The sequence below is a fragment of the Microtus oregoni genome, unplaced genomic scaffold (assembly GCF_018167655.1).
Source record: "Microtus oregoni isolate MIOR12 unplaced genomic scaffold, Mior012 000003F_ref0000135, whole genome shotgun sequence".
Classification (NCBI taxonomy): Eukaryota; Metazoa; Chordata; class Mammalia; order Rodentia; family Cricetidae; genus Microtus; species Microtus oregoni.
Genome location: NW_024543062.1, coordinates 65286542 through 65313808, shown reverse-complemented (window position 1 = coordinate 65313808; position 27267 = coordinate 65286542). Strand labels below are relative to the sequence as shown.

At 50.9% G+C, this 27267-nt stretch overlaps 2 protein-coding genes across 3 annotated transcripts; one reads left to right on the top strand and one right to left on the bottom strand.

Annotated features, from left to right (window-relative positions):
• The first annotated feature begins 6616 nt into the window (after positions 1-6616).
• On the top strand, positions 6617-13926 carry Gpr37l1 (G protein-coupled receptor 37 like 1). 2 transcript variants are annotated; one of them, XM_041646966.1, is made up of 3 exons: positions 6617-7344; positions 12879-13654; positions 13769-13926. In XM_041646966.1, exons 1-3 carry the CDS (start codon positions 6715-6717, stop codon positions 13818-13820), a joined length of 1458 nt encoding a protein of 485 aa, XP_041502900.1. In that variant the 5' UTR covers positions 6617-6714; the 3' UTR covers positions 13821-13926. The 2 variants fall into 2 exon arrangements, with proteins under 2 accessions (XP_041502900.1, XP_041502909.1); XM_041646975.1 differs by having other exon boundaries at positions 6619-7344; positions 12879-13926.
• A 3736-nt stretch (positions 13927-17662) lies between these two features.
• Arl8a (ADP ribosylation factor like GTPase 8A) lies at positions 17663-26776 on the bottom strand. The gene is made up of 7 exons (XM_041649250.1): positions 26435-26776; positions 21227-21307; positions 20852-20925; positions 19685-19778; positions 19498-19565; positions 19192-19262; positions 17663-18747 (listed from the first exon to the last, which is right to left on the bottom strand). Exons 1-7 carry the CDS (start codon positions 26555-26557, stop codon positions 18698-18700), a joined length of 561 nt encoding a protein of 186 aa, XP_041505184.1. The 5' UTR covers positions 26558-26776; the 3' UTR covers positions 17663-18697.
• Between the last annotated feature and the right edge of the window lie 491 nt (positions 26777-27267).

Genomic DNA, 27267 nt, shown 5'->3' with positions numbered 1-27267 from the left:
AGTCCTGGAGGGAAGGCTTAGCAGTTAAAAGCTCTTGCTGGCTTGGTAAAATAGCACATGCCTTCAACCCCAGCATTTGGGAGGCAGAGGCTAATGGATCTTTGTGAGTTCCAAGCCAGCCTGGTCTACATAGTGAGACCCTGTCTCAAAAGAACGAAACAAACAAACAGAGTATTTGTGGCTTTTGCAAAGAACTCAGGTTGGGTCTCCAGTACCCACATCAAGTGGCTCACAGCTGCCAGTAACTCCAGCTCCAAGGGATCAGATGCCCTCTTCTGGCTTCTTTGGAGGCCTGTAAGCATGCGTTAAACATACAGACAAGCAGGCACACACACATATACATAAGGCAAAACAACAAGGAAACCTGTGAATGACCTTCAACTTCTGATTCTTCCGGTTTAGTCTCCCAGCTGCTGGGGTTACAGTTTCTTTTCCCCACACCTGGTTACTGGTTCTAAAGAAATTGAGGCTAGAACCCTTCATGCATGAGGGGCAAACACTCTACCATTTGAACGACATCCTAGCACTTCAATAAATACTTGCCTTTAAAAAGGTTTTTGAGCCGGGCGATGGTGGCGCACGCCTTTAATCCCAGCACTTGGGAGGCAGAGGCAGGTGGATCTCTGTGAGTTCGAGACCAGCCTGGTCTACAAGAGCTAGTTCCAGGACAGGCTCCAAAACCACAGAGAAACCCTGTCTCGAAAAACCAAAAAAAATAAAAATAAAAAAAAAAAATAAAAAGGTTTTTGATTGCGTTTATTTATTTGTGTACGCGTGTTTGTGTGTAGGCACTCGTGCAACAGCGAGCATGGAAGCCAGCAGGTGTCGGTTCTCTCCTACCACATCGGTTCAGGGGTGCAACTCAGGTTGAGCTTAGAGGCAAGCGCCTTTATCTGATAAGCCACGTTGTGAACACTTTCAGTATCTACTGAATGCCAGGCATTGAGGACCCAGCTAGGAGGACATTGGCTGTGCTCACCAGATGCTCAGTGATCCAGTTATCTGGATTCTTCTAGGACTGGTGCAGCCTCCCTCAGTGCTGTGCAGAAGACCCTCTGTTTGAATATAATGAGAACATCTTACAGAGTGGGTTTTGAACTCCAACTTGCATGGGAACATCAGATGCCTTGATCAGCCTCTGGTCCCACGCTAACAATGTCGGCCTGCAGCGGCAGGGTAAGGTGCGGGATGCACATTGCTTGCATCTTGCCACCTCTTCTACACTTTGATGAGTACTGACTTTCATTGTCATAGAAGGCTCACCATTCAAAGTTTTGTTTAATTTTGCCAAGAAAGGTGGCACACGCCTTTAATCCCAGCACTCGGGAGGCAGAGGCGGTGGATCTCTGTGAGTTCGAGGTCAGCCTGGTCTACTGAAGGAGTTCTAAGTCAGCCTAAGGCTACCTAGTGAAACCCTACCTCAAAAAAACCAAAACCAACAAAAAAAAAAAAAAAACCCTTCCCCCAAGCAGAAACACCTCGACCAAATTTACTTAATTTTAAGGGGTTTTTTTGTTTGTTTGTTTATATTTTTTCCTTTGGTTAGCAGGGCATAGAACCCAGGGCTTTGTACATTGTAGGCAAATTACTTTTCCTCTGATCCACACCCCAGTGTGAAGTCTTGTCATTTATACGTAAATGACCACATCTTACTGTGACTGTTTCCTGTGTGACCTCGGGATAGCACCTCCACCTCTTGCCAAAGGTGGGGAGGTCCCAAGAATGTTTGGTTCCCTATCACTTCCCTCCACGTGTTTCACTACAATTTAATGTGCTGGTTCTCAGTCTCTGAGTTGTGACCCCTTTGGGGCCACATATTGGATAGCCTGCATATCTGATATTTGCATTACAATTCATAACAGTAGCAAAATTACAATTACAAAGCAACAACAAAAAAATAATTTCACAGTGGGGGTCACCACAACATGGGGAGCTGTATAGAAAGGTCCAGAACCACTGATTAATGGTGTTATTGGGAATTAGGTTTTTAGTGGCTGTGTCCTTCACAAGAAGGTGAGCTTCCCTCTCCCTCCCTCTCTTTCTTTTTAAATTTTTATTTGTTATTTTTAATTATTTGTATGTCTCTGTGTGAATTTGCGCTTGTGCGAAGAGGGCTCTGGATTCCCTAGAGCTAGAGTTAGAGCCGGTTGTAAGGCCCTGGTGCGGCAGGTACAGGGGACTGAATGATGATCCTTTCAGGTCCTCTGAGAGGAAATCAATGTCCTTAACCACTGACCCATCTCTCCAACTTCCTCTTTACTTTTCTTCTTGAAACAGGGTCACTATATTTGCAAAATAGCAACATATACAACTTTTAACTTTTTAGGTTTTTTTTTTTTGCTTCTTGTGACAGGAACTCCCGGTCAGAATCTGTCATATTTGATTTTAGTACTGCCTTTCTGCTTTGATTTCCAGTCCTTTTAAATGAAGATAAAACATAGGCTGTGGAGCGAAAAAGTGAATTCATTCTTGTAGTGGCTTTTTTTCTTTTCTCTTTTTCTTTCTATCTTCTTCCAAGTCAGGGTTTCTCTGCACAGCCCTGGCTGTCTTGGAAACTTGCTCTGTAGACCAGGCTGGCCTCAGACTCATAGAGAGCCACCTGCCTCTCGGGTGTTGGGATTAAAGGTGTGCTCCGCCACCATCTGGCTGTGGCTATGCTTTAGAAAGCAAGTCGGGTATTGCTCCCTGCGTTTGCACAGATCTTCTCAGGAGCCTAGGCAGGCTGAGAGCCTAGCGCAGGCTAAGGGTGTTTGCTCAGTGAAATATGGGCTTGGATTATTTTCCTTGGGGAGGCGCCCTCACCCACCTTATTGCCAGGGACAGCTCCAGCCTCTTTCTCACTCCCTCTCACCCAAGTATCTTTAGCTATCAGTGGGGAAACTCCCAGGTGGAAGCATGGGGAATTCCCACGGTCATGGACACTCTAGGGAGTGACATTCCCAGGAGTGGAAACTCTTCAGCGCCTGCCTGGGATTCTCCAAAAGAGTGCTCCTCCGCCCAGTCCAGAAGCGGGAGTCTTGTGAAGCAGATGCAGCCAATGGTTGAGCAAAAAACACTTTGCCGGTAGGTGGACCCTCAGGAGGAGTAGGGACAATGAGCACACTGCACCATCTTCTCTCTCTGGACCACACCTGCAGGCAGCTCACAAAAGCTGTGGGCTGGGTTTGGATAGTGTGGAATGGTTAAGAGTCTGGACAGGAGAAAACTAGGGCCTGAGACTGGACTTAGCCTCCAACTCTGAACGTTTGGTTCCACCTAGTGGCCTCTGGCATTCCAACTATCCTAATGGAGACCAGCAAGGGGGTGGCGTGCCATTTTAGGCATTTGAAGAAGTGTGTGTGTGTGTGTGTGTGTGTGTGTATGCGCGCGTGCCTGTTGGGTCCCCTAAAACTGGGGTTGCAGATGGTTGTGAGCCATTATGTGGGTTCCAGGAATTGAACCAGGTCCTTTGCAAGAACAAGTACCCTTACCCACTGAGCATTTCTCCAGCCCCCAACACACCCAGGTTTTTTATGGTGCTGGGATTGAACTCAGGTTCCTGCGCTTGCAGGGTAAGGGCTCTTCCCCACTGAGCCGTCTTCCCGGTCCCTCAGGGTTCATGGAGTGCCTAGCATGTGCGAACACAGTGTGGCGTGGGACTGGCCATATGTGTGAGCAGAGACCTAGACTTCGTTCCGTCTGTGTTAAGATCCAGACAGTTCTGCCAGCTGCCTGGGAAGCAACTGAGGATCCCACGGTAGCGGTGCCGCGAAAGTAGCGGTGCGCTCGCTGAGTCTGTCGACTCAGGACCCGATTCTCAGGTCTTCAGTTTTCACTTCTGAACAGTAAGGGGGTTGGTGTAGGTTATCCCTGAGCTCTTCACTGTCTCAGCTCTGCAAACTACAAAGGAGCAGGTGAGCCATGGATGTCACACAGACCTCCCTCAGATCTCTGCAGTCCCTTACTAGCTGCGCATCCCTGAACAGGTTTCCCCAAGTCTGCGGTCATTCTGAGTGTCTAGGACAGAGCCTGGTGCTTGGTGAACGCTCAGCACACACAGTGATGACTCCTCTGTACCCAACTAGCGACAACATAAGGCAGAAGGTGGTGGGTTCCTGTCTCAGGAGTGGGGAAGGTGGGGAAAGTAAAAAAAGACTCTGGGGCAGGTGCTTGCTGCGGCTCTCCAGCTCCAGGAGGATTAGAAGACCCTGGTGCTGTGCACAGAGGAGCATGTGGGGCTCAGGGTGGGTCTTGGCACTTCTCCTAAGCTTCCTGAGGACACAGGATGTGGAGTCCCAGCTTCCTCTCTCTGGTGACATGGTCTGGGTTGTGGTGGTGACAAAGTTAAATTCTGGCTGATACGCTAGACTCCAAATAGAGCTCTGGCAGCTGCCCCTGACTCCTCAGCAGAGGGTGATTGCTTCTTTCTCTTTGACTCCTCCTCCTTCTGTCTTTTTTTTTTTTCTCCTGGGACTCCTAGTTTTACACAGCATGTTGGGACCTACTGGGTAGGGTGGCAAGGATCCTGGTCAGGAAGTTCTCTGGGAAAGCCGCTTCCAGATTGACAGTCTTGGTGGGAGTGTTGAGGGACTGCCAGCGGACTGTGTAAATAGCTCCCAGCCAGCCCCGGCTCCTGTTTGCTTTGGCCCTTTTCTCTCCTTAGCTACAGTACCATCTCCCTGAATCTCCATCCCAGTGACCCTTGGCATACAGATTTCCACCTGTACACAGCAGCGTCTAGTGTCCCTGCTCCTACCTCTGTCCCGCAGCAATGGGTGGGCAGAGTCCATCCATTCACCCTCAACTTTCCCACATTCCTGCAGCCTGACCCCTCAGTGTTGCTGGCTCTTCACTGCCCACTGCCCATCCCAACCCCGCTAAAGAAACTTGGTCCAGTCACTGCTCCCTTGTGTTTCAACATGTAATATTCTCCCTTGTCTTTGGAATAGCATCTTAACTCCTGGTCTAGCATACAAAAGCCTTCTTTGCAGAACTTCTGACCTTCCAGATGGCCCCAGGCTCCTCTGACCTTGACCCTGCCTTTCGCATACCTATCGCCTCAGAGGTGTAGTTATTCATTTTCATACTTATTTCCTTTTCGTATTTGAAAATTCTTGGTCTTTTGCACTTTTTTTCTTTTTCAAGACAGGGTTTCCTCAGTAGCTATGGAGCCAGGCCTGAATTTTTGCACTTTTAATGACACTTCCATAATTTTTATTTTATTTTGTTTATTATATTGTGGGTCCAGTACTGGAATGGAACCCAGAGCCTCAAAACTGCTGGGCAAATACTACCACTAAGTCATGCCCCATGCCAAGGTGTGGTGTTTTAAGTTTGTGTGGCTAGGAGGCAAGGAGTGGGCTCTTGCCTGCTGAGACCAGCATTGCGTTGAAAGGCTATGGAGTCAGACCCAGCTGTGAGCCTGTCTGCTTTGGGTCAAATACATAGCCATCAGTTAACAACCACAAGCTTCATGTTTGGAATCCAGGAAATGGATCACAGCAGCACTTCTCAACGTGTTCTCACATATAGCTCAATAAAAACAATTTTAAAAATTAACCCTCTGCTGGGTGGTGGTGGCGCACACCTTTAATCCCAGTACTCGGGAGGCAGAGGCCTGCTGATCTCTGTGAGTTCGAGGCCAGCCTGGTCTACAAGAGCTAGTTCCAGAACAGGCTCTAAAAAGCTCTAGAGAAACCCTGTCTCGGACCTTGAGGGGAGGATTGAAGGGGGGAGGGGAGAGGCAGGGAGGGGAGCAGAGAAAAATGTAGAGGTCAATAAATATCGATAAAAAATGTATATATAAAAAAGGGAGAAACCCTGTCTTGAAAAACAAACAAAACAAAACAAAATTAACCCCTAAGAAGAACCATCTGTATGTATGTATGTTTCACAGTATGATATTGCATGGTAAATTAGTATGTTATTAGTTCAAACATTTATCATTCAGTTAAGAATGTTCAAAATAAGGCTGGAGAGATGGCTCAGCAGTTAAGAGAACTGGCTGTTCTTCCAGAGGACCCAAGTTCAATTCCCATCACCCACAGGTGCCTCACAACTGTCTGTGACTTCAGCACCAGGTATCCAACACCCTCACACAGACAAAAATGCAGGAAAAATACAAATTCACATAGAATGTAAATAAGAAATCATTAGGAATAAAAGAAGTACCCATCTGAGTGGCACACCTGACTAAGTATCCTATAGTTTCAGCAATTACACTTCTGTTTTCATCTTGGCACTTTTTCTTTTTAATAAAACAAAAACAGGATCTTGCTATGTAGCTTAAGGTAACCTTGAACTCCTGTCTTTCTTTCTCAACCTCCCAAATGCTGGGATTACAGGAATAGCCACCATGCCTGGCCTATCATTCGGGATCTGCCTTAGAATTGAAGAATTATACTCCAGTAACAGTCTGCCTCGACATCACTTAGCAAACCTCATTTCCCTGGTACCAGTGATTGTAGCGGGTCCCTTTGAGGGCTGTTCAGTCTGTCCTTGGAGCCTGAGAAGGGGTGTGATTGAGGACATGATGTATGAGGTCAGCACAGACCTCTAAGTGTCCAGCAGAGGGCCCTGGCCAGACCATGGCCAAGGGGATGGGAGGAAGGGCCAGCCATGCCAGACGCCTGACTGGAGGCGGACCCAGCTGCCAGCTGCCTCTTTTAATTCCACACAGCCCTTAGGTCCCTTGCCCTCACCTCTCTGAGGCAGCTACACCCTGCTTTCCCGGCCATGCGGTGGCTGTGGCCCCTGGCTGTCTCTCTTGCTGTAGCGTTGGCTGTGGGGCTGACTGGGGTCTCTGGGGCTGCCAACTCATCTTTGGGTGGGCATAGAGCAAAGGTCCAGGAGCAGCAGAGTCGACCCCGAAGAGGCACCAACGACGAGGGGCCCAAGGAGGTACAACAGTATGTACCTGAGGAGTGGGCTGAGTACCCCAGGCCCATCCATCCTGCTGGCTTGCAGCCCACCAAGACTTTGGTGGCCACTAGCCCCAATCCAGACAAGGATGGGGCCACCCCAGATAGTGGACAAGAGCTGAGGGCCAACTTGACCGGGACACCAAGTCAGAGGCTGCAGATTCAGAACCCCTTGTATCCGGTGACTGAGAGCTCCTACAGTGCCTACGCTGTCATGCTCCTGGCTCTGGTGGTGTTTGCTGTGGGTATCGTAGGCAATCTGTCTGTCATGTGTATTGTGTGGCACAGCTATTATCTGAAGAGTGCATGGAACTCCATTCTCGCCAGCCTGGCTCTCTGGGATTTCCTGGTCCTCTTCTTCTGCCTCCCCATTGTCATCTTCAATGAGATCACCAAGCAGAGGCTCCTGGGGGATGTTTCTTGCCGGGCTGTGCCCTTCATGGAGGTAAGTATGTCTTTCTATAGCTCAGTTGTAGGCTTGCAGTTCAGGAAAGGGGCTCCAGTCCCTGCTGAGACCCAGAGAGCAGATCTGCAGGTGTGTGTAATCCCAGCACCCTGGGGTTCCCACTCAACTAGTTTTCTCTGTGTCACTGTGGGAGGAGGCAAACTCTACCAGGGAAGGGAACAAACTCAGTATTGGCTTCTGGTAGCTCTCAGGAAAGAAAGTCAGGCCAGTGAATAGGCAGATAGGCAGATGTGCAAGACCACTGGCTTGATTCCAACCTGGGCTTCTGCTTTAGGAGTAACCACACAGAGGCTACACCCTTTTTTCTATATTCCAAGCTGTCTGTCTCTGATCCACCCCCAAAAATCCCTCTCTCTTCTGAAGTCACCCTTTTCTTTTCTTTTCTTTCTTTCTTTCTTTCTTTCTCTCTCTCTTTCTCTTCTTCTTCTTCTTCCTCTTCCTCTTCCTCCTCCTCCTCCTCCTCCTTCTTCTCTCTCTCTCTCTTATTTTTTCTTTGTATAGTTTTGGAACCTGTCCTGGAACTTGCTTGGTAAACCAGGCTGGCCTCGAACTCATAGATCCTCCTGGCTCTGCCTCCTGAGTGCTGGAATTAAAGGTGTGCACTGCCACTGTCTGCCGACCTCCCCTTTTCTTTTATTGTGCATCCTGCTTGCCCTGTACTCATGGCTCCTCTTTTTAACCCTTCTGTATCCTGAAAACCTAGCAATACTTGAGGGAGACCCCAGTTTCCTACCAGGTTGAGTCAGTGTCTACTTTCTGTGGATGCAAACACCAGGACAGGTTCTTCTTCCTTCCTGACCAAGTTTATTGTCACCTTCAAGGTCATCTCCACCACTCTCCTCCTAAGGCAGCTCTGAAAGGCAAGCCCTGCCTTTGGGTACTAGAGCTTATAGAAGCACTAGTTCTGTTACTATATTTTGCTTGTCCCTGGACAGATCCCATCTCTTCTCATTTCCTTAGCTAACAAGCATGGAGGGTAGACCAGATGGCCCTTCTAACTGGCTTGCTCTGCAACTCTTAAGTGTGGCACTGAGCACCCCTGAATGGAGGCTTCCATGTTATGTTAAACACCTGGATGAGAAGGGCTGTGAGAATGGCTGAAAGGAGACAACTTTCAGATCTTTGCACACATCTACCCGTGTGTGAAGGTATCTATGATATCTATGATATGTGTGAAGGTATCTATGATAGCAGCTTTCCTTTTTTTTGTTTTTTTTTTTTTGTTTTTTTCGAGACAGGGTTTCTCTGTAGCTTTGAGCCTCCTGGAACTCCCTTTGTAGACCAGGCTGGCCTCGAACTCACAGAGATCCGCCTGCCTCTGCCTCCCGAGTGCTGGGATTAAAGGCGTGCACCACCACTGCCAGGCTTTTATTCTTTATTTCTAGTTTTTAAATGTTCTCTCTTTCTTGTCCTTTTTATCTTTTTAAGGGTAGGGTCTTACTCTGTACCTCAGGTTGAACTCACTGTATAGACCAAGCTGACCTCATATTTGCAGTGATTGTCTGCCTCGGCCTAGTGTTATTTATGTATGTATGTATGTATGTGTGTGTGTGTGTGTGTGTGTGTATGTATGTATGTATGTACGTACGAACATACGTGTGTGTGTGTGTGTTTTGGTTTCATTTGGTTGAAACAAGATTTCCTATAGCTCAGGCTAGCTTCAAACTTACTGTATAGTTAAGGATGACCTTGAACTCCTTATTTCTACTCCAAAATGCTGAGATTATGGACCTGTACTACCACAACCCCCCTTTTTGGTTAGATAGAATTTCATTATATAGTCCAGGTTGGTTTACAATTAAATTTACAATATTCCTGATTCAGTCTCCTGATTGGTGAGATTACAGGCCTGTACTGTCACGGTTGGCAGGAACAGCCTTCTCTCTCTCTCTCTCTCTCTCTCTCTCTCTCCCTCTCTCTCTGAGACAGGGTTTTCTATATAGTCTTGGCTGTTGGGGAACTCAGTATGTAGACCAGTCTGGCCTCAAACTCACAGAAAACCTTTTGCTTCTTCCTCCTTAGTGTTGGGACTAAAGCACACACCAACACATTCGGTGGGAACAGTTTTAAATCACGGCTACAGGGGGCTGGAGAGGTGGTTCAGGAGTTAAGAGCACTGGGTTTGGTTCCTAGTACCCACATAGTGGTTCACAATCATCCATAACTCCAGTTGCAAGGGATCTGATGCCCCCTTCTGAATTCCATGGGTACAGAAATACATGCAGGCAGACACAATCATTCACATAAGTAAAATAAACACATTTAAAAATAAATAAAATAACCTTAGCTACAAGTGAAATAATGAACAGAATAATAGCCTCCCCATGAGCTGGAATCAGAGCCAGGCATTTGACAAAGGTCCAAGCTCCCAGTTAGCTACATGTTAGGGATTATTTCAATACTGGTCACTCTGTGAGGCATAGCAGTTGAAATATTTTTTTCCTGCACTCCCAACCCATGCACACCATCTATCTGGTGGTCCAAAGGCTTCCCAGATCAAAAGAGACCCCAAGATTCAATGTGATCTTTGTGTCTTCTTGTTGTTTGGTAGACCATCTCATTATGTGGCGCTTCCTAGCCTGGCTGGAACTTGGTATGTAGACCAGGCTGGTCTCAAACTCACAGAGATCCACCTGTCTCTGCCTCCTGAGTGCTAGGACTAAAGGTGTGTGCCTCCACGCCTGACATTGGTCTTTAAACCTTATCTGTCATCTGGTACACTCTGCCTAGGCGAGCTAAGTGGTTAGGCACACAAACTTTGGATGGGGTTTTTGTTGGTTGGTTTTGTTTTAGATAGGGTCTCACTATGTAGCCCTGGCTGGCCTGGAACTCACCATGTAAACCAGGCTGGTCTAGAACTGCCTGCCTCTGCCTCCTGAGTTTGAAAATAAGGGCCCCACTGTGCTGGGCCAACACATCGCTTTGGAATCAGACAGAGTATATTAGAAACTGGGCTCTTTTCATGACTGGCCAAGCAGCCTGGGTAAGTTAGTTAACCTGCCTACACCTCGGTGTTCTCATCTGGGGTGATAACTGTCTGAAGGAGCTGTGGATAAACCTAGGGCTTCACATATACTAATCATGCGCACGTGGAGCCCCAAAGCTTTTTACTCTTTTCGCTGTTGTTTTGAGACTGGGTTTCCCATTGTAACCCTGGCTGACCGGGTCCTTACCTACATCTGTAGCCCAGATTCAAGCTAATGGCCATCTTCCTACCTCCTCCTCCAAAGGGCTGGGGATGTAGGTGTGTGCCACAATATCTAGCTGACTATTTTTCTTTTGGGCAGTACTTGGGGTTGAACCCAAGGCTTTCCACGTAAAGATCGCCGAGTTAAACCCCCGGCTGCCACCCTGCCCTCCTTTAAGCCGTGGGGATTGAACTCAAGGCCTTGTACATGCTAACACTACTACTGAGCTATATTGCCAATTTTATCACTCTTGAGACAGGTTCTGACTAAGCTGCTCGAGCTCGACTTGAACTCTCTCTGTAGTCTCGGTAGACCTTGAGTTTATGATTCTTTTGCCTTAGCCACCCAATTGGTTGAGGTTTTGTAGACCTGAATAGCCATGCTCAGCAGCCAGCCTCAATTAGTGTTAGTGTTTTAGTGTTATCATTTTTTTTTTTTTTTGAGATAGAGTTTCTCTGTAGCTTTGGAGCCTGTCCTGAAACTCATTCTATAGACTAGGCTGAACTCGAACTCACAGAGATCTGCCTGTCTCTGTCTCTTGAGTGCTGGGATTAAAGGCATGTGCCACCCACCGCCCGGCTTCTATTTTATTATTTTAGAAAGGCTCTTATGTAGCCCAGGCTGACCTCAAATTTGCTACGTTGCCAAAGATGACCTTGAACTCCTGATTGTGTAGTCTCACCTTTGAGTGCTGGATTGACAGACATGAGCCATCACACCTAGTCACCCAAAGTTTAGCTCCAAATCTTCCTTTCTTCCTGTTTTCATTTTTTAAGACAGGGTCTTCCATAGCTCCAGCTGGCCCCAAATTCACTAAGTAGTGGAGGATGTTCTTGACCTCCTGGTCTCCCTGAGTGCTAGGATACAGGCGTGTGTCACTACAGCTGGCTAGTCCCCATTCTTAAAGGATTAAAATGGGTAATGTCCACGAAGTGCTTAGAATTAATGTAGACCATGTTGGCTTTTATTTGAGCTTAGCTTTAGGAGAAGAGGGAAGGAGTCAGACACACTGGAGCTCATTCCCGTGGCTATAAGCCTCTGCTGCTGCCCGGAATTCTCCTGTAGGGAAGACCCCAGCACGGCCCCTTAGTAAGATTTGGAAAAGTTTCTGAGATGTGGGAGAAGAGAGAGAGAGAGGGGGAGAGAGGGAGAGAGGGAGAGAGGGAGGGAGGGAAGGAGGAAGAGAGAGAGAGAGAGAGTGTGTGTGAGAGAGAGAGAGAGAGAGAGAGAGAGAGAGAGAGAATATGATATTTTGCCAGAGACTGGAGGCTGCTCCTCTGCAGGCCTGGAGTCCCCTGCCAAGAGAGGGGGTTGGGATTCTTACAAAGGACACTTGGTGGCAGTGCAAATAAGCCCTGGATTGTGTCGCCCCAGCCAGAGAAGGGAAGAATTTAAGCAGGAGGAGGAGGGGGAGCACAACCCCCAGTGAGTTCCATCAGCTAGCAGCTCAGGAGGGCTCTCCTTTCAGGCGAGTTGGCACTTCCTTCCCTGTGGCTCTGGCCTCTTCCTCTTGGCTCAAAGGGTGCTTTTTCTGAGTGCGCAAGGATGGTGGGCACAGGCTGCTTGCAGGGCCTGCTCCCTACAATGTTGGTCTGCCCAGGTCAACACAGGCAGACTGAAAGCAATGGCAAGCAGGCCACATTCCCCTGCATAACCTGAAGATCTCACACGAGCCTGTGCGGGAAGGAGAAGGAACTGCAAAGATCCAAATTTGTCCATTCCTTCTTTTCCTCCCTCCCCACTTCCTTCCTTTCCTTCCTTCTGCTTGGAGACAGGGTCTTACTCTTCTTAGACTAGCCTTGAACTTTTTGTGTGGCCAAGTCTGGCCTTGAACTCCTGATCCTCCTGCCTCTGTCTGTCAAGTTCTGGGACAATACAGCACCACACCCAAGCTAAGCCCAGTTTCCATCTTTGTCCTGGTTCTTCCCCAGAGGTGGCTTCCAGTGTCCTGGGGGGCATCAGGGTCTATGGGAGGGAGGCCTAGCACACTCTAGCTTGGGAAGTGGAAAAAAGAACAAGGGTGTATACCCACCTCAATTTTACCATTCACCAGCTGTGAGGTTAAGGACCAGTCACTTTTTACGCTTCTGCATCCATTTCTCCTGTATGATGGCTGATTGGAGTGCTAAGATTAAAAGTGTGCATTGACCCCAGTGGGACATAGCTGAGAGTTTATGTCATATAGGGAGTGCCTGATGGGTAGAAAATGTCTCACCAATAGCAGCTATTGTCATGCTGTTCATGTGCAACCCATGCTCCTCTTCAGCCTGAAACCTCTCTGCCCCCATCAACTGAGCCCTCTGTCTTCTACATCCTTGTTCGCAGGTCTCCTCCCTGGGAGTCACAACCTTCAGCCTCTGTGCTCTGGGCATAGACCGCTTCCACGTGGCCACCAGCACCCTGCCGAAGGTGAGGCCCATTGAGCGATGCCAATCAATCCTGGCTAAACTGGCTGTCATCTGGGTGGGCTCCATGATGCTGGCCGTTCCTGAACTCCCGCTGTGGCAGTTGGCACAAGAGCCTGCTCCCACCATGGGGACGATAGATTCGTGCATCATGAAACCGTCAGCCAACCTACCCGAGTCCATCTACTCGCTGGTGATGACCTACCAGAATGCGCGCATGTGGTGGTACTTTGGCTGCTACTTCTGTCTGCCCATCCTCTTCACCGTCACCTGCCAGCTGGTGACATGGCGGGTGCGGGGCCCGCCGGGCAGGAAGCCCGAGTGTAGGGCAGGCAAGCACGAGCAGTGTGAGAGCCAGCTCAACAGCACTGTGGTGGGCCTGACCGTGGTCTATGCCTTTTGTACACTCCCTGAGAACGTCTGCAATATCGTGGTGGCCTACCTCTCCACCGAGCTCACCCGGCAGACCCTGGACCTCCTGGGCCTCATCAACCAGTTCTCCGCCTTCTTCAAGGGCGCCATCACCCCCGTGCTCCTCCTGTGTATCTGCAGGCCCCTGGGCCAGGCCTTCCTGGATTGCTGCTGTTGCTGCTGCTGTGAGGAGTGCGGCGGGGCCTCAGACTCTTCAGTGACAGGCGGCGCGGACAGCAAGCTTAAGACCGAAGTGTCTTCCTCCATTTATTTCCATAAGCCCAGGGAGTCACCCCCACTCCTGCCCCTGGGCACACCTTGCTGAGTCTAGGGGGGGATGGGAGCAGGTGGGGAGGGGTGCCATCCCACTCAAGACGGTCTGCTGGTTCTTTCTTACAGGTCTCACTTCGACTTCTCATCCTGCCGTGTAGAGACGGACTTGGTTCACTGAGTCAGAGTTGGGCTTGTCAAAGCACCATGGGAAGACAGTGACAATCTTACGCTCGGAGGGACCTGTCAGCCTTGTCCCTCCCACTTGTAGGTGGAGATCTCTCTAGGTCATTAGAGCTGCCTAGAATCTCAATCTGGCCATCTCCGATCCAGGGTTTAGCCCTTGGCCTGCCCTCCCTTTGATCTTGGAATCCGACTCTAGGTTGGCTGGGCCCCTCCCCAAACATCATTTCTCTAGTCCCACTAGGCCCCATCCCGGACCAGGGGCCGCTTGAGGGCCAACCTAAGCAGGCTCAGCACCCCGTTTTCTAAAGAGGGTCTGTCTTAGCCCCCAGTCTCTTCCCAGAGGATCCTCTCACTCCTGTCTTCCATTCTGTGAGGCGCCTGTCACATCTCACATCATCCAGCCCCCGCCTCCTGTTAGGTGCTTTCCTGTAGAAGGCCATTCTGGAAAAACAATAAAGTAGGTACCACAGCCCTGTGCCCAGTGAGCTTCCTTGTCCATGAGAGACAGAACCTAGACAGGTAGACAGGTTTTTCCTAACCAGGCAGTCTCCTTGGCCTGGGCCTGTATTTGTTGTCCTGCCTTGGGGACAGAGAGGAGGGAAGGGGTCAGGAATTGGGGGCTAAACCCTTATCTAGAGCTAAACCCAGCTGCCCCTGGGAAGTCAGCCCGCTCTCTGGAGTCCCTGCATCGCTCAGTTCGCCCTCTCCACAAAGCCCCCATTTGAGGGAATCTAGGGGCTCTCCTTTCGTGGGCCACAGAGCTTCTCAGCCTCCCTCTCTCTAACAGTGGCTCTTGTTCAGTTTCTTAGAATGGACTGTTTGGCTCTGAGATGGCCCAGCTGCCTACCCGCACTGCCCCCACCACCCCCGCCCCCACCCTTCCCAGCAGAGTTCTACAGTAGTTCCCAGCACAGCTAGTAGCGCCTCCTACTGGGCCTGCCCTTTAAGTCATTTCCCCAGCTCTGCCCCTGAGGCACCTCCACAGACCCCTTCTCTCTGCTGGGTTATCAGCCTAGGCCACTGGCATTCCTTTCCCCCATGCCCAGCTTTCTCTGCAGCCACCCTTATCTGGAGCTCAGTTCTGGGTTCCACAAAGACTTGCTCATCAGGCCAACCTAGAACCTCCACCAGCTTAGGTCCCCAAGGGTCATGAGCGGCCCAACTCTATTCTTTGCCCAGGCACCCATTCCCTTGGGCCTTGGTCCACTCAGCATCCAAGTCTCCCTCCCACTTACTTGGAATCTGAACAGCCTTGTTCTTGATCCCTGGCACCCACCCCCACCCACCCCCCAGGGCCAGTGATGCTGGCCAAGAGAGAGGGAGGCTGTTGCTAAGTGATGGAACTGCCCTGCACACACACCCTTTGAGCTGGAGAATGACACCCACACATTTCTCGGCAGACCTGTTGCTACAGTGACCAGTCTCCAGCTTTTTCTTTAGAAACTTTGTGTGTGTGTGTGTGTGCGTTAGTTCGACAGGGAGCAAAGGTGGACCCTTGTCTCTGAGCAGAACCAGAAAGGGGGTGCTTTCCCAACTCCTCCCCCCCACCCCGTCCTGCACGCACCAATAACTTTCTAAGGGGGGAGGAAGTGGGCCGGGGTGATCTGAGGTGAAATCAGGGGCAGGGAGAGGACTGTGGTGGAAGGCTTGGAGGGGTGGTGGTGGTTCAGCATCCTGTTTGGTGGCCTCTTCCACAAAGGGCACACTTTGGACCTCCCTCCTGACCGCTGGCTGGCCCAGAACTCAAGGGGAGAGATGGTGGCTCCTAGACCCTACCCTGCTGCTGCTTCCCAAGCCTGCTAACGTGAATGGCTTGCAAAACTAGCCAGCAGACTAGCTAGCCTTAGGAAAGAGCCACTGTCCCTCCAGTCTGTGCCAGCCAGGGAACAATGTGGGATTTGTTGCTCTGGGGTCCCAGGCTAAGGGGGTGGGGTGGCTGGCTCAAGGGTGAGGCTCAGAGAGAGATGCTGACATCCATAGTAGGACAGTCATCAGAGCCGAGGCCAGTGGGGGGTGTCCTCTGCTAGGCCCCCACTGCCTATCCTCATCCTAGCTCGGCTCTAACCCTTGAGTGTACCTGTCTCCACTCCCCACTCTGGGAAACAGAACAATCAGTCCTTCAGAGGCCTGTGATCGCTAAGTGAGGCCAGACATGCTCTGTGCTGGAGCTGGAGACCAGCGGCAGACTGCTTGCCTAGGATGTTCGAGGTCCTGGGCTCCACCTCCACCACTAAAAAGGGGGTTGGGAGATGGGGTGGGGCTTAAGCATCTGGCAGAGTGCAAGGCTCCATGCTTTTGGGAATCCAGATCTTGAGCAATATAGAGTGGACTTAGGTGTTTTTGAATATTTTTTATAATTTTTAATTGTCTGTGTGTGTCCATCTGTGTTGGGTTATGTGAGCAGGGGTTCAGAGCCTACAAAGGTCAGAAGTGTTAGCTCTTTCTGGAACCACCTGACGTGGGTGCTAGGAGCCAATGTCCTCTACAAGAGCAGTACGTGTTCTTTAACTCTGAGCCCCCTCTCCAGTCCCTTGGTCAGGTATGAACTCATTCGTTTGACATCAGAGAACCCAAACACGATGGTTTACATGGTTTGTCCCCATTCAAGGAAGAGGTGGCTTGGGCCCTGCTGAATATCCGTTGCATGGTTTGGGCCCTGCTGCATATCTGTTGCAGGAGTTCCCAGTGCAGGGCAATGGTTTTGCATGTCCTAATAATCAGCTTGTCTTCTCTCACAAAAATCTCATCTGGAGAACACAGAACCCAAGAAACAGGTCAGCGTTGAAACATTCCCATGAATGAGGACAGTGGTCCTCTCCTAGATGCAGGGCAGGGGACAGAGCCTGGGCCACCATCATCCTTAACCAAGGGGCACACCTCATACTCTTAAGGAGGAGGAAGACTCCTGGGAATCAGTTAGCTGGTGGCAAACTCCATTCTCAAACCTTCTCCCCACACGGTCAATGGAAGCCAGGGCCTGGTCTATTGCACACTAGATCAGCACTCTGCCATTGAGCTCAATTCTCAGACCCGTTCCTCAAAGTCCCTCAGCAATAGGAAATCCTCCTCGTGGTTGGAGAGTGGCCTAGCCCAAGGCCTCTCACAAACCAAGGACAAAGGTGGCTGCTGAGGTAGGGTGAAAAGAGATTGGGCATCTACGGTCTCTATTTTCCAGGCTGACGGGAGACAGAACACGAGGGAGTGACGGGGCGGGGGGATGTCTGAGAGTTGAGTGTAAAACGAAATAAGATTGGATCCACACTGAACCAAGGAGGGCCCACAGGCACTGTGGCTGTTGGCTCCTGTCAGGCAGGGTAGGAGTTCCATCTATAGAGTAACGGTTGGTCCTTTCCAAGAGACCTGAACACTAAGATAGCAAAGGAGACTCCACAGACCCAGTATACTCCTGGAGGACATTTGATTTCTTCCTAGTGGGAACTGGGAATGAAGAGGTAGAGGCAGAATTCTGGCTCTGGCTCAACTCTGGCTATGGGGACCAAGCAGGCACGGAATGGAGAGGGGCCACAGATTGAAGTACTGTTGAGAAATAGCAGTTCTGTTTGAACAGTGAAGCATGGGCCAGGTCTGATAGTTCCTCTGACTACCTGCTAAGTACCACTTGGCAGCTGCCAGCCTACAACAAGGCCAAAGAGAATGAGGAGCAGGCGACACCAGAGCCCAGACACGTGTGGGAGGCTGTCTTGAGACAGGCCATTGTGCTGCCAGTGTGAGCACGTGTTCCCTGGGGGTGTGGCACCCCGTGGCCTTCCCTGTGAGAGGGGCACTGCTGTCCCTGAGTCTGCTGGTCAGTGGCAAACACCCAGCACCACACACGCCCCCAACACAAAATTGGTAATTTATTATTGTCATTATTAGGAGGCAAAAAAAAAAAATGTACAGTTACAAGAATCATTTTCCAAACAGAGGTTAAATATGAGCTGGAAAGTGTAAAAAGGAAGAGGAACATCACTTTACAAATCATTAAATTAAACAAATAAACAAACAAACAAAACCCAAAGAACCAACCCCCCATGCTGAGTTCTCTCCTTGTACAACTCGGTGAGATGAGAACAGAAAATGAAATGGGCCATGGAGGTGGAGGCCCTGGGTAGAGGCAGGAGCTGGGGCTGGCAACAGTGAGCATGGGGGTCGCTTGGATGGCATGGACACTGGCTTCCTCCCTCTTAGGCCTGGTGGTCTCTGCTACCTGGTTGTGCCTGGTGGCCCTACCAAGGCTGGGGACAGAAAGGAGGCTCCTGCCGGCCTGAGTATTCAGGCCCTTTACTGGGAGACAGAAATACTTTACAGGACATGGGGATAATCACCAGTGGTGAGGCTGGTACATGCCCCAAGTACCAGCCAGTGACCACCTTTTTGCATCTGAACTTGCCCCAAGTTGACCCTGCATCTCTTCCCATCTTTCCAGTTTGCCCCTCCCAGGTCCTGATTGGCCCCTGCAGCATCAAATGGTTGATCTTAAGTCTTTGCTTAAATTAAAAAATTAAAATATATATACATATATATACTGTACACACAGGACAATAACAGAGGTGTTGAAAAGGGAGGTAGAGGGTGGGACAGAAAGTGAGGACAGGGGTTGCGGGGCCAGGGCTTTTGGGAGGGGAGGGAAGTGGGGTGAGGTGAGGGACAAAGAGAGAAAGAGAGAGGTTAGGGGACCAGATTGGGGGGGGGATTTATTTTACAATAAAAACAGGAGTTCAAACCTCAGCAGAACGGGACTCTAGGAGCCCCAGAGGGCCCTCCCCACACTGGGTGAGGAGTAGTGGGTTTGGGGGAGACATCGGTGGGCGGGGAGCTCGGCTTCAGGTTAGGTGCCTGTGGTCCCTGGTCCGAAGGAGAAGAGCCACAGTCTCAGCTTCTCCGTGACTTTGAGTGTTGAATAAGCCACTGTAGGGTGATGTCTGAGTGAGACAAGAGAGAAGGTCATCAGGCCTGCTGCCTGCAGCAGCCCATAAGGCCTGAGAGGCATAAACAGTTAATCCCGGTTCCTGAGACTGCAGCCAGGATCAAGCCAAGAGCTGTGACCCCTGTAACAGCTCCCAACTGTGATGGGAAAGACACAAAGCCCAGCAAGCACAGCAGAAGGGCCGGGAATACCTGGCTCAACCTATGATAATCTCAGAAGTACAAGAGTGAGTGGGTGGTTCCTCTTGGAACGTAGAACTGAGGTAAAGTTCAGAACTGGGCCTCCCAGCTGCCCGCTGCACCCCAGGACTACAGACAAGTGGCAGGGCAGGAACTTTCCAGAGTCCTATGCTACCACACCGGAAGTAGCCCTCTCCTCTCTTCTCCCTTCTGCAAGGCCACTCCTGGTAGATTGCCAACAACTTCCCAAAGCCACGCACCTATGTTGTCTTTCTCCTTGCAGGAGATGGAGTAGCAGCAGATCTCTCGGTCCTGGATAGCAGACAGATTCCTGCGGGGGGAGATCAGAGCAGAATCTGCAGAGGCTGGGGCAGCCAAGGGGTATGGGCTAGGCGAAAGCAGGGTCTTTTTCTTGGTCAAAGAGGAGGGCGAGGCTCCTGGAAAGATGTGTTTTGCTGCCACCATGTGGTGAACACTGAGAATAGCAACCAGCCCAGCCCAGACATGTTCGTCAGCTAGGGTATTTGGGGAGCTGAAGCACACAAAGAAAGGCCACCCCAGCTTACATTTTCTCAATCAGCTCCTTCTCATCTAGCGCTCCCGCTAGGTCTCGCTTGTTACCGAGGACTAAGACCTATTCAGAAGAGAAGCCAAGGAGGGTTAGGACAAGGGCATGGAGCATGACTGCATGGGGCTATCTCCCCCAGTGACTTCCGGCCCGCTCCCTCTCCCACCCACTCCACCATAGCTGACCGGGATGCCTTGCAGCTGGGGCTTGTCTAGCAGGTTGTGGAGCTCGTTCTTGGAGGCCTCGATCTTCTCCTGATCTGCAGCATCCACCATATACCTGGGGAAGGCAGGCAGGGACAGCATGGGGACACAGTGGGCTGAGGCGGGCAGGAAGAGGAGCAGCCGAGGGGAAGAACGCCTCTGGTTCCTCCTCCTCCTCCAACACCTGGTCACCTCTGGAGAAGTGGACCACCCTGGTCTGACTCAGGGAACACCTTCCCCAACCCACAGGGCAATGTGCTGCAGGCTTCTGCCCTCTGGGAAGCTGGGGCCTGTAGGGTTAGCTGTAAATCTGGCCTAGATAGGGCTAGAGATAAAGAAAAGGGTTCTCTCCTAGCAGGGTACAGGTCTGTTTCTTTCTTTTCTTTTTTTTTGAGACAGCGTTTCTCTGTGTAATCCTGGCTGTCCTGGAACTTGCTCTGTAGACCAGGCTGGCTTCGAACTCACAGAGATCCACCTGCCTCTGTCTCCTGAGTGCTGGGATTAAAGGTATGTGCCACCATCCAGCTATGATGCTTGTTTCTTAAAAATATAAACATCAGGTTTAAGCTGGGCATGATGTGCATGCACCGAATCCCAGGACTTGAGAGTTGGAGTCTGCGAGTTAGAAGTCAGCCTTGTCTACATAAGTGAGATACAGTGAGATTCAGGCCAGCCAGGCGTACACAGGGAGACCCTGTCACAAAAGAAAAAAAATGTTTTCTGTTAAGAAAAACTAAGCTGTGCATACATTATACATCCCCCCCCCCCGTCTTTCTTTTCTTTCTTTTTTGGTTTCTGCATGTGGCACTAAAGTTGAATTCAGAGCCTCGTACACGCTAGGCAACAGCTTTCCGACCAAGTTACATCTGCTGTCTAGATAGAATTAAGAGGCAAGGGAAGGAATCATTTAACTCACCCCAAATTCATGATTTGAGTTGGGGGACAATACCCTAAGTGATACTGCAGGCCTGGCTGGCCAGTTCTCTAATTGGGTGCTATTGCCCAGAGTACATATTTACTAAAATAAACAGCATGCAAAATAAAATCAGGCTATGTCCAGGCACCAGCTATGACGGAGAGACCATGTCTACGTGATTCTACATTAGGTCTGAAGTCCTTGCAGGCGGGAGGGTGGGAGATCCTACTTACACAATGGCACTCACTCCTCTGCAGTAACGCTCCCACATGCTGCGGAATCGAGGCTGCCCCCCAATGTCCCAGAGCTGAGTGAGAAGAGGGTGGGGAGAGGGTAGCCTCAGGAGCAGGCAGACAACAGAAAGCAATTTAATCTCCCAAGCTTTCCTTCTGCTGTCCCCGCTACCCTGTGGGCTACCCTGTGGAGCACGTCTCTTTTTCTCCCTCCTGGTTTCCCTCTCTCCCAGCCCTCCAGCTTCCAGTTCTTCGGTTCTCTTCTCCCAGCTCCCCAGCAATAGGATGCCGCTCTGCCCTCCCCAGCTGGCTCTTCCCAGGGGGCTCGGTTGCCTTCCCAAACACACGTGGTCCTCAGCAGCGCTCTGCCCTCACCTTGATGGTCACGTTCCCTTTGGTGATTTTGCGCATGTTGAAACCCACAGTGGGAATCATGTCCTCATTGAACTGTCCTGACTAGAAAGAAAAGCCAGATTGGAAAAGATGCCAACATGGACAGGACCCAAATATGCCCTCCCTGGTGGGTATAGAACAACAGTCTGCAAGGTGATGCATCCGTCAGGCCAGACTTTCTCAGAGTTTTCACAGGAGGTATCTTTTGACTGTCTCCCGCTTTCAGGCAAGATGGGTGGTTATCAGCAGAGGTACCATCCACACCTGCAGCTCTATGGGGAGGAGGCCCAAAGTCCCTAGGCAATCTCAGAGTCTCTCAGTCCAAACAGGGAGAAAGGGCTTCCCAAGGTCTAGCCTACAGTTCTTGTTACCAGAAGCCCTTTTACTCAGCCCCAGCTGAGCTAGAAGGACAATCATTACTTCCCAGAGAATGAGGCCCAACAAAAGTGACAGCAAGGAAAGAAAGCAGACACATTGTCAAATTAGTAGTGAACTGTTTTTTTAAAAATTAGGAGGTGGGCATGATGGCGCACGCCTTTAATCCCAGAACTGGGGAGGCAGAGGCAGATGGACCTCTGAGAGTTTGAGGGCAGCCTGGTCTACATAGAGAGACCCAGGACAGCTTGGGCTGTAGAAAGAGACCCTGTCTGGATGGATGGGTTGGAACTGAATTCACTACCCTCAAAATGCAGTGCACACTAAATAATTGCAGGACTATTCAAAGTGTTGACTTGTACTCCACCACGGGTAAGCCGTAATCTCTGTTATTCACGTACATACGTGTTTCCCTACTGGGTTGAAACTTCTTCAGGGGAGAAGCCTGGTCTATAGTAACAACATTAGTGCTCTCTGACTATCTGGGAGCGGACAGTGATTCCACTTCCCACAATTCCTTTCCATTTCTAGTAATTTTCCCTTTCCCCCTATACAATGTTTCTAAAATCTCTGAACTATCCTAAAGTAGCCACAGGCTTTAAATAAGGCCAGACCCAACTCCTGCCAGGCCATCTTCACTTTCAAGCTAAGAACAGGTGAGAGGGTGAAGGCCATAGGGGAGGGGGCTGACTTTATCTTTAAGCCGAGAGTGACAGTTAGTGCCTTTTTGTCTCCTACCCGATAGTACACTAATTTGCTTGGCTCCCGCACAGAGGCCAGGGGCTCTGACCACTAGCCAAGGAGCAGCAGATAACCAGCTCTCACTCGGTGCCTGGGAGCCTCAGTGAAGTCCCCCAGGCAGACAGGATGAGTGTGCCACTCCCTTGCATCTGCAGGAATCATGCCCAGTGACAATGTATAGCAGGGGTTCCGCATTTGAGAACCACAGCGGGGTTTTGGAGGTCTTCTGAGAGCCCCCTGGATGTATACTCATCCTTTGGTATCCTCAGGGTTGGTCCAGGGCCTGCCTCAATTACCTGCATGTGAAGATACTCAAGTCCTTTATGGAAATGGCACTGTAGTGTACACTACAGAGTGTATCAGTACACTCCTGAAATCCCAGCAGTCAGGAGGCGGGAAGGGGGAGGAGGGAAGAATCAAGAGTTCAAGGTCAGTCTCAGCTAAATAGAAAGTTTGAGGTCAGCCTGGGCTATATGAGATCCTAGCTCAAAAACCAAAACCAAAACCAAAACCAAAATCAAAAACAAAGCCTGCACACACCTTATAATTTAATTCCTATCTATCTATCTATCTATCTATCTATCATCTATCTATCTATCTATCATCTATCTATCTGTGTGTAGTTTGTGTGTCGCAGCATGCCTGTGGAGGTCAGAGGCTAACTTCTGGGAGCTGGTTCTCTCCTGCAACCTTTGTGGGATCCTGGTATTGAATTTAGGCTATGTTGCCAGGCTTGCTTAGAGATAATTAAGCTGTAGTACCTGAAAGGGCCTGATGCCTCTGATCTCAGAAGCTAAGCAGGGCTGGACCTGGCTAGCACTTGGATGGGCGACAACTCCTGGGCTCAAGTAATCCTCCGTCAGGACCAGGAGAGCTGCGACTGTAGGGCTCCTGATGGATATGGCTCACAAGTGCTTGGGAGTGGCTCTGAGCAGGGACCTGTCGTTGATCTCTGGGAACCAGAAGATCCACATGTTCCCAAACAGATGAGGGCGTATGGACCACTAGCAGAAAGAGGGATAGTGGGGGGCTATCAGACGGCCACGCCCTCCACCACTCCGTTTCTGCTCAGTTGTGAATTTGGAGCTAGGCTGCAATCAGACTATGATTTAATTTCCCTGCTAATGACTCAGATTCTGTAAGGATGGGGGCAACTTCACGTCATGTAACCCCATCTTTTGTCTCCTACTTGAATCCTCTCTAAGTCATTCTTTCTGTTTTCATTTGTGAGCTAGGGTCTCACGTATCCCAAGCTGGCACATAGCCAAAGATGACCGTGAACTTTTTGTCCTCCTGACTCCACCTCCTTGGTGCTAGGATGACAGGCACGTGCCCCTGTGTCTAGTTTCATGTGGTGCTGGGGCATCATACACGTTAGGCAAGCCCTCTACTAACTAAGCTATGTTCTGAGCTCCTCCATTTTCCTCCTGCCTGGGTTAGGACTACAGGTGTGCTCTGCTGTGTGAGGCTTTCACTTCATCCTGGGTTAGTTCAAACTATCCGAGAGTTCTTTATGACTCAAAAACACATCTTCCTGTGACTGCTCCCCTTTGTTCTTTAGTCCTTTTGGGTACTCCAAGACCAGTTCTTCTATGGTGACAGCCTTCCATATTTTAAGACATCTGAAATTACCTCCTTCATGGGCACAGCAACACACACCCACGGAGCATGAGAGCTCAAGACCAGACTATGCCTCAAAGAGAAAAGAAGGACCTTTCTGCTGCTCTTGGACAAAAACATATCTCCCATTTTTTCTAGTATCACAGCTTTCTTGTACTCAGTAGTTTCAGTTTCCTGGACGTACGCAATGGCTCTGCATATACTTTCTCTCTAGTTGACGTTAACCTGCTGAGCATCTGGGCTCAGTGAACACAATTCCTATTCACACTCAGACCCCAGAGGCGGGAGAAAAACACAAGGAGCTTTCTCTGTTTGCTGAGACAAACAGAGGCCAAGGGACAGCAAAGGCAATTCAGAAAGTCAGCGGTGGGCATGAGCACAGAGCCCAGGGGTCTCGAACCTTCCTGTGATTGTACAGGGAGCGGCACAGTGCCTATGGGGGCTCTGGTGGGCTTGAGAAGGCTGGAGTTACCCGGATGCTGGAATTCCCTGCAGCCCCCGAAGGGGTAGTTAGTCTCTTCAGAGAAAGAAAATTTGGCTTATCTTTCAGTGGTAAATTTTATATCAAAAGGGAGAATACAGAGGCTGGGGACCCAAGGAAGGTTGACTATCATAGAAACTTTTTTTTTTTTTTGAGACTAATTCTCTCTCTATGGCCTGCTCTCAACTTGGGATCTTGTCTCAATATCCGGAGTGATGGGGTTACATACATGCTTCATGGTGCTTAGTTTCAAAGAACCTCTTGACTCTGGCAGGAGAATTGGAGAATTTGGCTTCTATCCCTGACCTTCCATACTCTGAGAAGATGCTAGTCTTGAAGGGCAGAACCAGGCCAGGAAGTTGAACTCACCTAGGTGTCTGTGTATCCCTATACAGAAGCATGGCTTTAGTAACACTCCCTCGGGACAGGAGGGGATATCTAGGCTGAGCGCAAGCACCTAGTTTCTCCTTTTGAGAAATACCAGAAACATCTCCCAGACCTAAATGTCCCAAACCAAGCCACCTAGATCTGCAGAGACAGGTGGAAATCCAGGTGTTGATTTCCTGTACCGTTAGCCCAAGAGGCAAGTCAACACCAAGTCTAACCAGGGTTTCTGATCCTAGGGGACACAGCATGGCAGACAGAAAGCCAGGGACATGTGTTAGCTCAGAAAAACATGTCCCAAACCTCAGCAGAGGTTCTGTGGAATAAAAAGGGACACTGGGCAGAGGGGTGTGTAGATGTCAATGGCAGAGCATGTTTAGGGGAGAGAGTGCGCGTGCCCGTGCCCAATCCATTAAGTCCCAAATCCATTCAGCCTTCCATCTGCCCAATGTACTAATATCCCCTCTGAAAGGCTCTCCAGTAAGGACGCCGAGCCCTGTGGGGTTTCAAGGTTGGGCAACAATACAATACAGGCAAGTGGCGGTACCGAAGCTGACTGGCCACACACCTTTGCAGACCTACACAACAGCATTTTTTACCTGTATATGGCTAATTCACAGCTCTCTTGAAAAACCCATTTTTGGGAACGGCGTTAGGTTCTGGGAAAAACTATGCCCCTGTCCCAAGCTTTCCCGGGTCCCAAAAGCCCAGTCCTGCCTATCTTTGAAATACAGGCTGCAGCCATTACTGCAGCTCAGCTCACACACCCAGGGAGCTCATCTTCCTCTTTTTTAAAGAGAAAATTTAACTCCTTCTCCACCATTCCTCTGGCACAGACATACAACTGCAGTCACCCCACCCCCAGTCCTGACTCCCCAAAGCCCTCGGAGCTGCTCTGCCCTGGTCCCCAGGTGGATGGCGCCCCTCCAGCTACTGCTCTCGGGTCCACAGTATCTACTCCTGCAACTTCTGAGCCAAGTGGAGTCTCCCAACTCCCTTTATGGTGCCATCCATCCTGGACCCCCGCGTTACCGCAGGCCCGGGACAGGTTCCGGGGAGGAGTCTGGGCTAGAGTCGGGACCTCAGCTGACTCCTCTGCCTCTAGGGATTCAAGCTTCCCCCGCCCAGATGGGCTGGGGCTTCCGCGTCAAGCCAGGGGGAGACAGAGCCTTCGGGGTGGGGCTGGGCTGGCAGGGACCCCTGGTAACACGCTCGGGCCGCGCGTCCCGTGACCCTCCACGCGAGGAGCGGGAAGGCCCGGGCACTTTCGCCCTGTCATGCCCCCTGTGCGCGAGCCACGGGGGCCTGTCAGCCTGCGGCGGACTCCCGATGCTTGGAGACCTCTCGGTGCCACCAACAACGGAACTCCAGCTCGGTCCCCTCGTTCTCGCTACCCCGCCCCCAGCCCTGCCATCCCAGCCCAGGCCTGAGAACGGGTAGCATGCCAGCTGGTCCCCCAAGAACCGTGCTAGGCCCCAATCGCCCGGAGCCGGCTCCTCCCTGCCCGGCGCCCGGCGGTGCCCGGCCACGCCAGGCGGCGACTTGGGCTGCTTAGGGCGCGGCGCGGGCTGCCACATCTGCCCTCGTACCGCGATCACGTTGACGAAGGTGGTCTTGCCCGAGTACTGCAGCCCCACCAGCGTGAGCTCCATTTCCTCCTTCCAGAACAGGGCCTTGAACCAGTCCAGCAGCTTGTTAAACAAAGCGATCATGGTCGCTGCCGCCGGCCGCGCCCGGTGCCGGGTCCCCGCCGCCCTCGCTGCCCTCGCGTTGCGGCCCGGAGCGGCCCCTCCCCGGTGCGGCCGGGTCCCGCGGCTCGGTGCGGGCGGAGGCTGGAGCGCGGCGGCCGACGACGCGCAGCCCGCGGATCCGCTCGCCGATGGGTGTGGCCTCAGCGCCTCCTCCTTCCCCGCCGCCGCCGCCCTCCCGCGGGCCGGGCCGCGTCCTGCTCGCACCCGAGCGAGCGCGCTCCAGTCTAGCGCGCGGCCTGGGCCAGCGGCCGCGGGCGGGGCGGCCGGGAGGTGCGCGACGGGGCGCTTGGGGAGAACGCTGTAATTTTATTTTCTCTGCTGCCCTCGTTTGCTCCACCCTGACTGCACCGCTTTCTATCTTGAAGGATTGGTCGGCCTGAGGCCGGTAGCTAGAGCATTTCTAGGCTGAAGAACGGTAGCACGAAGATCCCCCAAGAAAGGGAGAGGATGTACGGTTTTTCTCCCTGAATGTTCGCTTGTGAGCATCCCTGGGTACTTCTGAACATCCCTGGATACCGAATCCCATCCCCCGAATTGCCATGGAGAGTTACAGGCTGATTTAGAGTCTTTACTACTCCATCTTGTTTTGTTAATCACAGTTTACCAGGCCACTTGTTTAGAAAGCGAGATAGATGTTTGAACTTGACGCTGATCTTAACCAGTATTTTTAC

What these genes read in the sequence shown, in the direction of transcription:
- Gpr37l1 (XM_041646966.1), top strand. Translation starts at nt 6,715, where the DNA reads ATGCGGTGGCTGTGGCCCCTGGCTGTCTCTCTTGCTGTAGCGTTGGCT. An exon ending in GGGCTGTGCCCTTCATGGAG is followed by an intron (nt 7,345 to 12,878) that starts GTAAGTATGTCT and finishes CCTTGTTCGCAG; the next exon opens with GTCTCCTCCCTGGGAGTCAC. An exon ending in ATTTATTTCCATAAGCCCAG is followed by an intron (nt 13,655 to 13,768) that starts GGAGTCACCCCC and finishes TCTTTCTTACAG; the next exon opens with GTCTCACTTCGACTTCTCAT.
- Arl8a (XM_041649250.1), bottom strand. Translation starts at nt 26,557, where the DNA reads ATGATCGCTTTGTTTAACAAGCTGCTGGACTGGTTCAAGGCCCTGTTC. An exon ending in CCCAGCTGCAAGGCATCCCG is followed by an intron (nt 19,566 to 19,684) that starts GTCAGCTATGGT and finishes TCTTCTGAATAG; the next exon opens with GTCTTAGTCCTCGGTAACAA. An exon ending in CAAGGAGAAAGACAACATAG is followed by an intron (nt 18,748 to 19,191) that starts GTGCGTGGCTTT and finishes TGTCTCACTCAG; the next exon opens with ACATCACCCTACAGTGGCTT.